Source organism: Podarcis tiliguerta (assembly GCF_965153285.1).
Source record: "Podarcis tiliguerta genome assembly, chromosome: 1".
In the NCBI taxonomy this organism is placed as follows: Eukaryota; Metazoa; Chordata; class Lepidosauria; order Squamata; family Lacertidae; genus Podarcis; species Podarcis tiliguerta.
In genome coordinates, this window is record NC_139534.1 from 102965544 (window position 1) to 102982650 (window position 17107).

Sequence of the window (17107 nt, forward strand, 5' to 3'; positions counted from 1 at the left end):
AGAATGAGGGATTTTAATATTGCAGCTCCAGCCTCCCTGGAATCAATCAGCAGCCAAAATTAGACAGGTGCCTGGAGTCATGATGCTTAGGCACGTACTGAAAACCTTCTTGTCTAAGAAATGTGTACCTGACGTGTAACCTAGTCATTTAATTGCAAATCTGCAGAAATGGTTTTAAATGGTTGGATTCAACTAATGGGACCCACAAGCAGAAATCCGCACAAGGACTTCTGCTAGTGCAAGGGGGCCTTCCCCACCCCTCCCTCCCCACACGTGCCCCTTGCACCCCGTTAAACTGGCTCTGGGGAGGGTTGGGATTTTACAGTTTTTGGAGTTTGCTGAAGTGGTTTTATTTTTCTAGAGGTTGTGCTTCTGTGCTTTATTCTGTTTTTATTTTGTGCACTGCTTTGGCAACTTCATGCCGTGAAGTGGTTTATTAATGCATTAAATAAATAAAATGAATGAAAATGATGCTGGCTTTCACCGAAAGCTCGCAATGCCCGTGATTTAAAGGAACTGATTCACATGTCCAAAAGGTTTGCTGAGGCAGCGCTCCTGTCCCATTTGGTGCTCAGAGCTGTGAACAGGTTTCTTAACACTGAATTCCATACTTCTATTTACTTTTTCTGATACTTAACTTAAATCAGCATCTCTGTAATGTAAAACCAGGTTTTAGATTTTGCTTGGTCTCCAGTGCATGGACCCTCAACAGCTTGCCCCTCTTCTTAGTGATGCTCTTTTTAATATACTCACTGCTTCCCTCTGCCTAGGCTTAACATATCTAATTTATTTTTGCCTACCCTTTTATGATTTGACTTCTAGACCCTTTATCTCAGTGACTCTCCAGCTTGTCAAAGTCCTTGAACTTAGTGCTCCAAAGTGAATAAAGTATTCTGTGTGTGGTCTTACCAGTGCTGAGTGGCATGGCAACGTTAGTTTTGAGTCTTAGCCATAGCGCTTGCATTGGGGGAACTTATTTATCTGTTACATTGTGCATTCCATCTTTCTCCAATGAGATCACAATGGCAGGTGTTTTCTTACCACCACATTTGTATGAGATAGGTTAGGCTGGTAGTGATTAGTGACCTGCATGGATTTGAAATGGTATTTCTCCTCCCAACTCCTGTGCTTTTATCCATTGTCCCGGGTTGGTTCAAGAAATTAGGCTGACAGTGTAATGCTGCAACACATCTAGTCCATAAATCTTTCTCCAGGGTGTTGCTCATCAGCCAATTACCTATGTTGCTGTGGGTATAAAAATGAGCACTAACAAACCTTGCTCAGAAATCAGGAGAAACTGCTTGGATAATGTTTGGAGATGGAAAATAGTCTAGCGTGCTTTTAGGACGTACAGATTTGTTAAATAAAATGATATTACAGGCACACACACACCCATCTACATGTGTTCAATATGTGTGCGACTGCGCCAAACCTGGAAGTAACCTGAAAATGCTACAAAAGGGGGTGGAGCAGGGTTTTTTGCAGGGTTTTCCAATGGTGTTTCAAATATACCTGATTTCACTGACATGCACATTGCATTGGAACATAACCCACACATAAATTGGGGGGGGGGTTGCCTGTATACATTTGCATTAAATAAAAGCTATCAATCAATCATTTTCCACCTTTCCAAAATTAAAACCAAAGCTGCTTATGACATATAAAATAATTGCATAACTGCAAACATAACAGAAGTAGTCATAAACAATAAACAGAACATCCAGAAGTACACAACCAAATTGAACAATTGCCCCATAAACCATAAGATCCACAATAAAGATGCAAAAAATTAACAACAACCCCTCCACAACAAAATCCCATAACAGGACCCCAACCCAACAGCTTCTGCATCTGGAGTCAGTCAAGGCCCTGCCCTCACAGCCAAGATGGTTGCAGCCAAGAAAAATCTATTAATGATATTGTATGACAGCAGTCACGAAATTAAAAGACGCCTGCTCCTTGGGAGAAAGGCAATGGCAAACCTAGACAACATCTTAAAAAGCAGAGACATCACCTTGCCAACTAAGGTCCGTATAGTAAAAGCCAGGGTTTTCCCAGTAGTGATGTATGGAAGTGAGAGCTGGACCATAAAGAAGGCTGATTGCCGAAGAATTGATGCTTTTGAATTATGGTGCTGGAGGAGACTCTTGAGAGTCCCATGGACTGCAAGAAGATCAAACGTATCCATTCTTAAGGAAATCAGCCCTGGGTGCTCACTGGAAGGACAGATCGTGAAGCTGAGGCTCCAATACTTTGGCCACCTCATGAGAAGAGAAGACTCCCTGGAAAAGACTCTGATGTTGGGAAAGATTGAGGGCACAAGGAGAAGGGGACAACAGAGGACAAGATGGTTGGACAGTGTTCTTGAAGCTACCAGCATGAGTTTGACCAAACTGCGGGAGGCAGTGAAAGACAGGAGTGCCTGGCGTGATCTGGTCCATGGGGTCACGAAGAGTCGGACACGACTAAACGACTAAACGACTAAACAACAAATGACCTTTTAGTGGCAAATGTTTGGTGAGGGTGCAAATGTTACAGTAGATATTAACCCATAACCTAAATCATTCCATTACTCTGTTCACTTTCTAATTTTCTTTTTTTGAAGAAACACGTTTGCCCTTCCTGCCACATAAAAGCCACTCCTGAAGCTAAATGCCAATCTGGCTGGGATGTGTGGACACCACCATTGAGAAGCAGGTCCACATCTCTTTCATACATCTCCTCAAAGCCCATATAGCATGGGTAGGCAAACTGACGCCCAGGGGCCGGATCCAGCCCAAATGCCTTCTAAATCCTGCCCGGGGACAGTCCAGGAATCAGCATGTTTTTACATCAGTAGAATGTGCCCTTTTATTTAAAATGCATCTCTGGGTTATTTGTGGGGCATAGGAATTTTTTTCTCCTCCTCCTCCTCCTCCTCCTCCTCCTCCTCCTCCTCCTCCTTCTTCGTCTTCTTCTTCTTCAAAATATAGTCTGGCCCCCCCACAAGGTCTGAGGGACAGTGGACCAGCACCCTGCTGAAAAAGTTTGCTGACCCCTGCCATATAGTATTATACCATCATAAAAAAATTCCTTCCAGTAGCACCTTAGAGACCAACTAAGTTTGTTATTGGTATGAGCTTTCGTGTGTGTGTGGTGGCGCTGTAGGTTAAACCACAGAGCCTAGGGTTTGCTGATCAGAAGGTCGGCGGTTCAAATCCCTGCGACGGGGTGAGCTCCCATTGTTCAGTCCCTGCTCCTGCCAACCTAGCAGTTCAAAAGCATGTCAAAGTGCAAGTAGATAAATAGGTACCGCCCTGGCGGGAAGGTAAACGGCGTTTCCGTGCACTGCTCTGGTTCGCCAGAAGCGGCTTAGTCATGCTGGCCACATGACCCCGAAGCTGTATGCTGGCTCCCTCGGCCAATAAAGCGAGATGAGCCCTTTACCTTTAAGGTGCTACTGGAAGGAATTTTTTTATTTTGTTTCGACTACGGCAGACCAACACGGCTACCTACCTGTAACTATACCATCATAGTTACTGTTTACACCTCCAAAATCAGCCCATAGAAGTGCAACAGTAGAGAAAGTTAGTGCAATGAGCTCACAGAAGGCATCTTCTTTTTCCAGTTGTTACCAGAAATAAGTGACGGGAGTGGAGATAGAAGTGTTGGTAGCAGCGGCATGTCTCATTTGACAGCAAGAAGGATGCAGCATGTGTTTAAAAAAATTAAACACACTTCATTTGAGTGTCTCAGTCCTCTAGACAGGCCTACAGCAATAATCTCCAGCCTTTTCAGATCTGGGACACACTGTTAACTCAAACTTACATTTGGGAACCCATATATTAATTTTTTTAAATTATATATAAAGCCCTTAGCAACTTGAGACCAGTTTACCTATGAAACCGCCTTCCCCCATGTATGCCCTCTCCACCACTTTGATCTGAAGAACTGGCATTCCTACAGGTGCCACATCCTAGCCCTTCCACATTTGTAAGAAATTGATCTTTAATGTGGCAGCACCTACATTTTACAACTCCCTGCCTGTTGACATAAGGCAGGCAGCTTCACTCTATTCTTTTTGCCGCCTGCCAGAAATGCTTTTTGTTTGCCTGTCCAGATGTGTAGAATGTCGGTGTGTATTTTAATCTGATTTTGCTTCATTGTGCATTTTAATTTATTTGTTTTTTGTTAAATGTTTGAAACAGTTGCTTTTGACTCTTTTCACTGGTGATGTTATTGTTTCATTCGCTTGGAGGCTTTTATGAAATGAAATGAAACAAATGTATTTGTATGGTTGTTAGTGCTACTGCTTCAACTCACCTTAGATCAGACAGATGAAGGCCAGTAGCCTAGACTCTCTGAATTGTGTCCACGGATTAGTAAAATCAATTTCGAAAATAAAATTTTGTCCACTCTAACGTTTGGGAATTTATGGAAATCTGTTCCACTTGTGGGTTGGAAGGGCACCCCCTTCCCTGTTGAACGTCTTGCACCGACTGAAGACTTTTAAAATTTTATTTTAGCAAGGCATTTTCACTGAATTCTGATCCCATTGTTTTAACTTACTTTTATCTTGTTTTATTGAGTTATTTATACACAGCTTAGAGACAGATGTAATTAAAAGGTGTATGAATTGTTGAAATAAATAAATAAATAAATAAGATTTAGATTAGATTAGATTAGATTAGATTAGATTAGGCACCAGATTTAGCCAGTGCTTTTTTTCTGGGGGGACGCAGGGGTACACACACCCCTAAACATTTTGTGAATCTAAGTTTGACTTCATTGAGGGGTATTATTTCAATATGAGCAGGAAAATGAGAGTACCTACCCCTAAACATTTTTTAAAGGGGAAAAAAGCACTGGATTTAGCTGTGTGGAGTGAAAAGCCATTAGTCTGGACGGTTACAAACTTGCTCTAAATTAGTGACAAATGCTCCTTTCAGTATGTTCAAGGAATCGCAGGACACGCACACAAACCAAAAGGTAAAACCTGCATGTTTGTTTCTGCCCTACTTACATGTTTAAAACTCTTGCTTTATTGTAGCTCTAGTAGAAGAGATTCATTGTGCACAGCAAGAGCGCGATGAGGCTGTCATGGCTAGGCTGAAGCTTCCCAACGAAGAGAGGGAGGATGCATGTAAACGAATGAAACTCTTGGAACAATCTTTTGAAACGTACGTAATTGGCTGCCAGATGTAAAACTTACCGCTATTTGATCAAATGTCTTGGGCAAGAACTCTGCTGGATCTGACTCCCTTTTTCCACATGACAAACATGCGTGCTTGAAGGCACTCTTTTTCACTCTTCCCATTCCCCATCTACTTTTTCAGCCCCTTATCCTTGGCCACCGCAGGTCTTGTCAGCCTTGGAGGCAAAGATTGTTGACTTACTACAGCTATAGTCTTATACCTTATTACTAGCGCACCAAGTCTTCATTAGTGCTATATACCGTACTTCTCCATGTATAAGACTAGGGTTTTTTTACTTTAAAATAAGGTTAAAAATCTGGGGGTATCTTATACACAATAGTGCATATGCCCATTTTCTAAATTTGGGGTCCCCAAAAGTAGGGGGCGTCTTATACCTGAGGGCATCTTATACACAGAAAAATAGGGTATATCTCAGGCATAGGCAAACTCGGCCCTCCAGATGTTTTTTGAGACTACAATTACCATCATCCCTGACCCCTGGTCCTGTTAGCTAGGGCTGATGGGAGTTGTAGTCCCAAAACATCTGGAGGGCCTAGTTTGCCTATGCCTGGTATTCTGTTCCCTGATACAAACTAGGGAGAAATTCAGCATCACACTGAGGTAATAATTCAGTCAAGGCAAGCATTTTGGCTAACAAGACAGAACGACACCCACCCACATGCTGTACTGGGCATTCTTCAGACCTCCCCCCCCCCCCGCAATATCAGGGCAGAGTGGGGGGGGGGGTAGGCCGCATTGCACAAGAGGAAAGCTCTGAGGAGCTAGTTAGTTGCATCCAACCCTGAATCCTGTATCTGGGAGACAGGAGGAAGGACTTGCCGGTTTCTTGGCAACCATATGACAGGTTTCCTAGATTAGTGAGGGAGCAGCTCAGAGAACCTCATGGGAGTTGAAGGAGGAGCAGCTTGTGAAGTGCCCCACCAGCTCTCTTAAAAGTTGGGTGCGCCTGTTGTTAGCGCATCAACGAGAGTTTTATTTTTTGCCACACTGGGAGATAGTCTTGAACAGGCCATTGGCTTTTTTTGTCGCAGTTTTTATTATTGATTTCAGGTCACAGTTTTGCTCCCGAGACAGAAAACAAGGTGAATCGCCATGGATATAGAGAGAAAAGTCCAGTATTGATTTTATTCAGCAATAAATCAAGGAAGTGTGACATTTCATGCAAGGGTCCAGTGCTTGGACTACAAGGCTGTCGGTCTGAAGTTTCCCTATATAGAAAATCAATCAAACCTTTAAGGCCAGTAGATGATTTTCATCAGGAAAAAGCAAAACCCACATGCTTATTAAGGAGTAGTAATCAAAGCATGTATCCCTCTTGTCCCTGCACCTGCTGCATTGCAAACGCATTTCTTATATTACTTTAAAATAGAATTATTTCTATGGACCATACCCAACTGAGTCATGCTTCAAAAATTCACTGCTACCGGTGAACCTAAGGGCCTAACTTACATCAATTTATTTCAGTGGGTTTACTCAGTGTATGACTTAGTTGGATATGATGCTCTGTGCTTGTTTTGTTCTGCTGCATAAACAAAATGCAAAAGATGGAGCTGTTGCAGGTAGTACATCAACCATCAGTATAGTTCCTGTTAGTGGTTGTACAATCACAGCTTTGTATTGGCTCCTGCTATCATTTCTGCTAAATGTGTTCCGGCTCCAAAATCAATCAAAAATTGAACGGAAAATATATAAGGTAGGAACTCAAATTCACCTTTCCACCAGGCTTTGAAACAGTGTCCAGAAACGTTCTTGTCAAAGTTGTCCATTTGGCTATACTTATTATTGTCCAAACAGCAGACACCCACCCAGTGAGCGAGCCGATCTTGATTACTCACCCCTCCCCTGCTAACAGGAGCCCATATAACATTCAAAGATCCTCTTCAGAGGCAGATAAAGGGGCAAACTGCAAACTTTTTGTACATTAGCTTTTTTTCTTTTTTTAAACTATCCTGATAACACATGTACATTGATTTTTAGAGGTTATTTATATTTATCCCTCTTTTTTAAAAAGTGGGTTCATTACGTTGTGTGAAAAGCTGGTTCAATCAAATTAACAATGTGGAGAGAGAGAGAGAGAGTCTTGTATAACCTGTTAAACTGTGTTATTACTTACTTCCAGCATTTGTCTTGTTAAAATAGGGTGGGATCCAGTTAATGCAAACTCATTAGTTTTCTGTCTGCAGCTATGCAGAATGGTCTTGACAGAGCTGTACATCTACTAACAACAATTTTTCGGTAAAAGTGGGGGCTGTTCAAGAATTGATGGACGGAGACCTTTAATGGCTTAGCTTTACACACACATTTCAGCTGGGCGGAAAGAGTTTTAAAAATAAATTTCTTATTTTCTGACTTGCTGATAAGCAGAAAACATAGTAAGATAACCTCATCCTCCTTTCCATCGCTTTGGGCTGCAATCCTACACAAACCTACTTGAAAGTAAGTGCCATTAAAGGCAGTGAGACTTACTTCTAAGTAAATATGTTTAGGATTGGAGTGTTGGTGTTTGCTTTCTTTTATTATTATTATTATTATTTGGGAGGGTTGCATTAAGCAAAATTAAAATATATAAATTTCTGGTGAAAGTTGCGGGCCCAGAAATAAATAAATAAATAAATAAGAGCATCTGTGCTCCTGTCGCTGGGGAACTTTCTTCATCTAAGCACATATGAACAATTGATCCTTGTAGTCATATATAGCAGTAAACATTAATAACTTAACATTCTGAAGTCGGTACCTGAAGATATGGAGTATTATTGAAAGATGGAATCGAGCCGGTGGCACTTTAATATGTTCCATGTCATGGTTGACTCTAAAGACTAGTAGAATGAAATTACTTGAGGTTCTAAAGATTTAAAAAGCGAACTCATTTTGCTGCACTAAGGAAATGCTACTGATCAGGCTTTCTGTGTCCCTTTTTCCTAGGCTAGAAAATATTAACCCTGAAGAAAATGACATGGTAAGCCATTCTCTGAGGAGATTTCTTGATGTCAGTCTTATATCTTAGAGGCTTAAGTTCAATTGAGTGGGTTTCAGGAACTAAGATGTTGGGGGGGAAGAAGAATTGACACACTAATAATGTACATCTTTGCTGCAGTATGAAAATTCAATAACTTCACTCAGTCAATTTACAATTCACATGTGCCTATTAATTAAAACCCCATATTAAATAAAATATATTAAAACTTCATGTCTGACTAACATAAAATGCTGTTGGTAGACATTACAGGAATTACTGAACAGAATAAACAATGCAGACACCGGGATGGCGATATGGAGGAGTGGAGCTGAAATTGTCGATCGAATATACAGGACCCAGGAACGGAAAAAGAAAATAATAGCTGAAGAGATGAATGCAGTGATAGAAGAGCGAGATGCTGCATTGGCTCAAGTAAGTCCACATTATTTTATAAAAGGATTTGTCGGCAGATACCCACTCACCCCCTTCCTTCTCTTCACGGCCGGGAAAAATGGAATTGCTTTCCTGTTTTAAGGTTTTAACTTCTTAAGAGAAAACTTCCTTGTGCTGAAAACCACCCTAGGAAATTATTGTTGTCACACCGTAGTGAAATAAGAATAATATAAAAAGGAGATGTCCTATTCTTTTCTAAGCCACTGTTCAGAATAATAACGCATGAGATAATTAGAGAAAGGTGATAAGAAAAATATAGGGGAAGCAGAAACCTTGATCACACAGGAAGTAAGATTAAAATCCAAGATGGGAAGTTGGGGTGGGAAATTTTAAGGGATTAAAATGGCATTGAACACAGATAAGTGTAAAGAAATACAGACCGAGATGAAGGGGACGAAAAAACCACAAATGTATGTGTAAAAACGAATGTATAAATACATTACATGAGGAAGGAGCTTAGGTTCAAGTGCTGTTGGGAGAGACTTGGGTTTTAGAAGAGATCATGGTATAAATGTGAATCAGCAAGGTAAAGGCATTTGTCATTCTCTCCCCCACTCCCCCCCCCCCCCAATGTTGCTTTACTGAAGAATGGGGCCTATTTGCCTGTGATTCCCTCCATTCCAGTGTGAAATGGGATGGATAGGGCACTCATCATTGATGCATCATGAATATTTCACATTCATTTTATGAGGCATAGAGGTGAACAGGTTTGTCGCAGGATCCTATGGGGCAGTGGCGCCGGGATATAGCTAGGCTTGGATTCAGAGCAACTATTCCACAATTTGAAAGGCTTCCATTTATGGACTAACTGGTGGTGATTCATCAAAGGCTCACAGATGTGGGAGGGGAGGCGGTTTTCATTGATTTCACCAATCACTTCCTATGCAACTTCTCATGCTGTTTAAGAGGGTTCTCTGACTTTCAAGGGTCAGGTTTACAGGGCACATGGGGGTGCAGGAGAAGAGAGAATAGACAAACAGTGCCTGCATTCTTTGAGTAGAACGCCACACACAGGATCTCTGGATCCAGTCCTCTGTTTGCAGGATATTCTCAGTTGGGGGGGCTGGTGGTGCTAGGCTTGGCTATTCTAGAAATTGCCCACAGGGAAGAGGGACTATGGTGTGCAACAGCTGGCTGGGCCAAGCCGAGCCCTCCTGAAGTACGTCATCTTGCAATCTGATTGGATGGAAATGATGTGATGGGACCACAAGGGCTTGCACTGGTGAATTGGTGCGGGAAGGAGGGTACACTGGGAAAGAAGGATTGGCAACACTGGAACAGGACAGGGGCATATGAGAATCACAGAGGATGACAGCTATGATTCGCAAAGCCCCGGGGAGAAGAATTGAGGACAGGGAAAAGGACTGCACAAAATTGCTGAGAAATCTCTTCTCCGAAGTGAGGCATCTACTAAAGCCTAGTAGTGTGGTGCCTGAGGCATCTACAAAAGTTCTCTGTGGAGTACCCCCTTATCCTATGTGACCTATCTTAGATGCAACAGGAACACAGGAAGGAACACATTCTTAGTCACATAGGATAAGGGGTACAGGAACACATTCTTAGTCACATAGGATAAGGGGGTACTCCACAGTTCTCAGTAAATATCTCATCAGAAATCCACAGGGCAAAGGCTCCCACTGAAGGAAGGGGGTGGAAGCAATTTTATGCTTCTGCAACTCCCCCAACCTCCCAGTGATCTAGATGGGGTCCCCCAACCCCCCCGGAGCAGGTTTTTCAGCGCTCTGGAGTTACTGAGAAAGAATAGACCAAAATGATTCTCTCTGAGAACCTAAAGTCATCTGTTGCAAGTCATAGACAGTCATTCAAGGTAGAGAAAAATAAGTACAGTGGTACCTCGGGTTACAGATGCTTCAGGTTACAGACGCTTCAGGTTACAGTCTCTGCTAACCCAGAAATAGTATCTCGGGTTAAGAGCTTTGCTTCAGGATGAGAACAGAAATCGTGCTCTGGCAGCAGCGGGAGGCCCCATTAGCTAAAGTGGTACCTCAGGTTAAGACCAGTTTCAGGTTAAGAACGGACCTCCAGAACGAATTAAGTTCTTAACCCGAGGTACCACTGTACTTCATAAAATGCCTAATTAACTTTTAGGACCCATTACCGCAGGATGTGATGGGTATTAGTTTTTATCAGCTGTATTGGGGACTGTTTTTGATCCTTATATGATGGAGATAGTGACTGCATTTGGACATACACAAAGCTTTGGTTTGATGAACTTTGAACAAGCCTCTCGTCCTCCTTGGCTTATGTACTTCTAGCCAGGAAGAAGAGTTCTGAAATGTTTGCATCCACTTTTTTAGCTAACTGATTTGTCATGTCTTCCAACCCTAACAAACTGTGAATAACATTAAAAATGGTTAGTTTCCAGCCAACCAATTTAAAATTATGGGGTTTTTTGGGGGGGGGTAAGCCAACTTATTTATGTTAAATATAGTTAATGTTAACTAGAGTTCTGTGTCTAGATGAAATTTCAGGCTGCGGTTAATTAAAAATGGAAGGAAAAGATTTTTAACTCGTCCTCCCGGTTATTCATGTCTTACTAAACTATAGTTTAACATGATCTCTGAACACAGCCGGTATAGTCTGATAGTTAGGTGGGGGTAGCTTTAGTCTTCATAGCTTGCTTGTAAGCTTTCAGAGATATTTGGCTGGCCACTGAGTGGATAAAGAATATTGACTTTGGTCTGATCCAGTATCTGGCTTGGATCCAAAGAACCTACGATGCACTCTGTGAGGGGAAGATACTTCTGCTCATTGTGTAGATGAGGAGATGCTATTGAACTTGGTTATAGCCTCTGCAAGGAGCCCCTGATGAGGGTCAGGTATACCTTTGCAGGAACAGATATGTGGGAGAAAACCAGCAGTACCCCTCCATGTATCTTTGAATTCAAGACTATCTTCTTGTGATGTTTGAATTCTCTGAAGACTTACTGCGACTGTGATCCCCATTTTTGCTTACTGATTGAAAATGAAATGTCTTAGCAGTTGCTTTCTGTTCCTCTAGTTCACCCATCAGAATATACTTATAACTTAAATTGCAGAATGATTTGCCTCTGGGAAATACAGTAGAATCTTTTGTTCTTGAACTGCTTTTTACACGCTGTATTTTTTTAATACAGACCACTAAAAGTAAGAGAGAAGATGACCACCCAAGAAGAGGGGATTGCTATATTTGGTTGGTGACAGCTTTGGTTTGTTCAGCCTTTCTGGTCACAATATGCTTTCCAACAGGATGTCTCTGACTACTAGGTCTTAAGCAACTTAGGCTCTCAACTGTGGATGCGAATTGTGAATCTCTTTTGAGCTGAAAGACACAGTCCAAAATATTAAATGCAGTCTTAATAGTAAAGGCCATTAATCCAGAGCGTTTTCTTGGCACTGTTCTCCTGGCACCTGATTTGTACATTTGTCAGTATAGCAGACTGGAAGTTTCAAGGAGATAGTGCGGGCCATAAATGCCTTTTTTATCTTAAGTATACTGCACTCCAAATATTTGATTCCAAGCAGTACTGCTCTACCTGATACGCATTACACTTAAGTGCAATGCATTTTTATGGACTTCTCGGTGGTAGCAGTGCCTGCCAATGATAACTTTTATTGCATCAGACCTGTCAGAATTTCACTATTAGATTGTTTATCTGTATCTCTTCCCTGCACACACACACCATTTATTCTCTGGTTGGTCTTTAGAGAGTGTGCTGTATAATAATTTTTAGCTACTTTGCTTTAATGCTCTCTCACAACCGACCTGCAAAGTGAATAAAAAGAAGGATTCTCATCTGGACATAAGGAAAGGATTAAGCTCTCGCTGATCATTGTGCTGACATTGAGATGAATGGTTGTGAACTGGCTGCGTTATTGGTGGATCGTTACCCTTAACTGCGGAAAAATATTTCTGTTCTTGGTTTGGGTTTTCGTTTTGATTTCATTTAGGAACCGAATTTACAAAATAGTACTTCTCCATTTACACTGCACAAGAAATAAGATTTCCACAGGAATTCATGAGACTGAATCCCATCTATACTGTTCGGTTGTTGTTGTTTTAAAAAAGATAAATAGGCAACCATTGCCTGTGAAAGCATAAGCATTGTGGAGGTTTAGAGAAGGTTGGATTATGGAAGAAGCTATGTGAAAGCCTCTTCTAGTTATAAGCATAAGTATCTGATTTAGGGTCAGATTGGATGGTGCCTTCTTTTCATATTCATCCCATATAGCTGGTGGCGTATGAGAGTCCGACAACCCTGCCATCTTAGGATGCTTGTCGCAGTTCATTCCTGGATTTTACTTGAAATATCGGCCATGCAGAATGGGACTCAATGAGTTGGATTTTATGCACACAGGTCCTATTAACTCTTGAATAGTTTTCTCACTTGTGCATCTGATGACAGTGGAGGTGGGGCCAGTACCCTAGGAAGGTTGGTAGGCAAGGTGTGTTCTTTCTTCCTACCATGCGTATGGGATAGATGCAGGCACAAATGTAGTGTAGCCCAGTCCAGCCTGTAATCTGGAGATAGGTAATACTCGAGCTGAAAACCTGCAATGACTTTCATGTGGGTCTTATGTTCCTGCACAGTGCAGCATGTTTAAATAAAAGTGCATTTTATTATTCAATAGTTTCTTGACCCCCTGGTAGCTCTTCATGGGTTATTCAGCTATAACCCCACCCTTCCCTTATTTGGAAACCAGCTGTACTTACTGTTTTCTTGCATGTACTGGATAAGTCCTATTGAGCGATTTACCCTGACCAGGAAATGGCTATTGAGTCACTTAGTATACGTTAAAGCTATTACAAGTTTGTACTAGAACCTGCAGCCAAGGTAGCCTACTGTGGATCAAAGGATATATAACAGAGGCTACCTCCATGTGGCTACTATTGGTGCCTTCTGCTCAGTTCTAGGCCCCATGTAACCTTGGAAGTAATGCAGCTTTAACATTAGTTTGGGTTCAGCAGGCAATGAAATTAATAGTTGCTGTATAGTAATACAACTTGTGTGTCTTCTGTGAGCAAACAGTTGTACTTTACTGTCTGTATTTGAACTAGCCTTTCAGGTATAGCATGGCATCACATTGTTATATAATGCAGTTAAGTTTTTAATTAACCTATAATAAACATGTGGCTGTGCATTTAAGGGTTTTTAATTAGATTTTCCTTCAAACTTTGCTCTGCTTGTGTTTTCTTGGTGGAATGGGTAGTGAAAATTCTGACAGAGTCCCATATATGTGAGCACATTGTCTTAACAGAGCGATAGGCATTATCCTCACTGGGTTGAATGGTACATGTGTGTATAATCTGAGATCATTCACTAGATTGCTGAGCAAATATGCAAACTACTTTTTCTCTGTGCAAAAACAAATAAAATGGTATAAACTCAAATATTTGATACTACTTTTCGTATGTATTTTCAAGTGAATAAAAAACAAACAACTAAAGCATAACTAAACATTGACAGCAGTCTTTCTTCTAACTCTTGGCCCCTTCAGAGAGGAAAACCCACCAACCATTTACTCTCATTTTCCAAGATTATATTTGTTAGCCAAGAGATAGGGATATATATATATATATATATATATATATATATCTTCTCTTTGCAGAGAAAACGGTTTGTGCATGAATGGGGGACAGAGCCTTCATTCAGACATCATACTAAACCATGGTTTATTATGCCAGGCTGTGTCTAGACAAAAATCACAGTTCAGCATTGCCTGAACCCTAAACTGCAGCTAATTTTAACCATGGTTTGTTTGAATCAAACCAGCTTTATAGTCCATACTTTGAAGTTGGCTTGATTCAAACAAATCAAACCATAGTTAAGATCAATCACAATTTGTTGGGTCTGGGTGATACAAGGAGCTATGACCTATCAAAAATGGAGGCAAAAGCTTTTGAACATTTGCAACCACACAGGGAGTGTCCAAACGTGGGGGAAGGCCAGGTTCCTTCCCATCATCATAAACCGTTATTGGACATGACATTTGAACACATGTATCCCTCCCAGATTTGGAATTAATATACTTTGTTGGTGACTGTTCAGCAGGTTTGGGTGTGTAGGTGCATGAATGTGGAAGTCTTTGTATGGAAATGTCCTCAACTTGCCATTAACATATTTTCCTTCTGTTGAGCAGTGGTGTCTGAACATTTCAACTCTGATTAAATGTTAATGTTAACAGCTTGGGTTCTTAATAAAAGTATTGCCAGTAGTGGGCAGTATGATGAAATACCTCAGAGCTGCTTCTGGACCTTTGCCATTTACACCTTCTGGACAGGAATGTTTAGCATGAGAGAGGCTTGGCAGCCGAAACTAGGTAACTGAGGAAGGGACAGTGAGTTTTCTCTTATATGTTTGGGGGCAGGGAAGTAGCTATTTTTAAGTTGCAAGAGGGGCTTTGAACGCTGGGTGTGATTTCTGTACTCTCTGCCTTTTATAGCTGTAATTATGGGTACAGTCTCGCAAAAGGGCCAAGGATGTAGAATTCATTGCTGTTGAAGAGAGAGGAAAAAAGAATCATTTTATGGCCAGTGTGGCACTGTCTGTTTAATACTCGGCACTGAAGCAATAACGTAATTGGCAAGCAAACCTGGTTTTCCGGCTCTGAATAGTTTGATCACATCCTGCTCTGCAGGAACATGCTTATGACTGTTCATGAACAAAATTGGCACGCACCCAATTGCTCATCTGAAACGAGCCAAAGGCCGTTTCTTCTGTTCGTGGCACCACTTGGCACAGGGCTTGCTGCTGTTCAATCGCCGGGAGCACAAAGATTTAGAAGCAGCACACTTGACTGCCCATCTTTATTGATTCCATCTAGTCGTTGATAAATCAGTAAGCATCAATAGGCCTCACGAGCCTGCTTTAGAGCAGCCTTTTCTGCGCTTCAGTTTACCAAATGGAAGCACTCAAATCGCTCTCTCCTTTTTCCCCCTTTCCTTTTTCAAATTCAGAAAGCATTCAAGCATTCTTGCCACAGGCGAGCAAACATTTCTCATGTAAGAACTACACCTGTGAGGTACAGCAAGGTGATTTCTTTTCCCTTTTAAAAAAGTTGTTAGATGCAAAAAAGGGTAAAGGAAAAAGAAAAAGAGTTTGCTTGTGATTTAGGAACCTGTGTGCCCCACAATGCTGCGTTACTGTTCTCTGAAATTTTTTTTAAAAAGAAACATCAACCGTGTGTTGTTAAAACTCAGCATTTGAAAGAGTATTCTTGGGAGCCAGCACATTGTGGTGGTCAGAGCAGGAATAGCCAACAAGGTGCCCTTTAGATGTTGCAGACTACAATTCCCATAATCCTGTGCCATAATGTCCATGCGTCAGGTTGATTGAAGTTGAGGTCCGCAACATACTGAGGGTATGATATTGGCTACTCCTGCAAGAGAGTCTCAGGCTACAGCTGTGGAAATCAGTCTTCTAATCCCCACTCAGCCATAAAGCCCTCTTGAGCATATAAGAAGAGGCTGCTGGATCAGGCCAATGGCCCTTCTAGTCCAGTATCCTGTTCTCACCGTGGCCAACCAAATGCTTGTGGGAAATCTGTGAGTAACCTTTGGACAGTCCCTGTCTTTCAAACTAACTTAGCTCACATAGTCATTGAGAGCCACATTGAGAGCCAGTGTGGTGTAGTGGTTGAGAGCGGTAGTCTTGTAATCTGGGGAACCGGGTTCGTGTCTCCGCTCCTCCACATGCAGCTGCTGGGTGACCTTGGGCCAGTCACACTTCTCTGAAGTCTCTCAGCCCCACTCAGCTCACAGAGTGTTTGTTGTGGGGGAGGAAGGGAAAGGAGAATGTCAGCCACTTTGAGACTCCTTAAAGGGAGTGAAAGGCGGGATATCAAATCCAAACTCTTCCTCTTCTTCTTCTTCACATAGTCCAATATAACCTAGAGGAGTTGGATTCTTCCTGTCTCCCATCCATGACCTAGACAAAATTGCGACATCAGTGTTTCTTGCAAGAAAATGTGCAGAATAATGTGCTGAGCAACATTATTGTTGTTGTTGATTTGTATACCGCCCTATACCCATAGGTCTCAGGGCGGTTCACAGCATACAATTACAATATCAAAACCACAAAATACATAAATTGTATACTATAATTATTATCTTATGAACCTGTATCTAACTTACTTATAGCACTGTGATTAGACCAATGAAATACAGTATTGATATGAATAGTACTGAAATACTCTTGAAAGTCCCATGGACTGCAAGAAGATCAAACCTATCCATTCTTAAGGAAATCAGCCCTGAGTGCTCACTGGAAGGACAGATCCTGAAGCTGAGGCTCCAATGTTTTGGCCACCTCATGAGAAGAGAAGTCTCCCTGGAAAAGACCCTGATGTTGGGAAAGATGGAGGGCACAAGGAGAAGGGGACGACAGAGGACGAGATGGTTGGACAGTGTTCTCGAAGCTACCAGCATGAGTTTGACCAAACTGCGGGAGGCAGTGGAAGAGAGGAGTGCCTGGCGTGCTCTGGTCCATGGGGTCACAGAGTC

The 17107-nt window shown here is 41.8% G+C and overlaps 1 protein-coding gene across 4 annotated transcripts in view; it reads left to right on the forward strand.

The window, feature by feature from the left end:
- MIPOL1 (mirror-image polydactyly 1) overlaps positions 1-17107 on the forward strand; it is a 191607-nt gene that overhangs the window by 73425 nt on the left and 101075 nt on the right. For all 4 annotated transcript variants that reach the window (XM_083453028.1, XM_083453029.1, XM_083453030.1 and 1 more), the window contains 3 exons: positions 5030-5159; positions 8118-8151; positions 8413-8583. In XM_083453028.1, coding sequence (XP_083309154.1) covers positions 5030-5159; positions 8118-8151; positions 8413-8583 — 335 coding nt within the window. The remainder of the gene's footprint in view (positions 1-5029; positions 5160-8117; positions 8152-8412; positions 8584-17107) is intronic.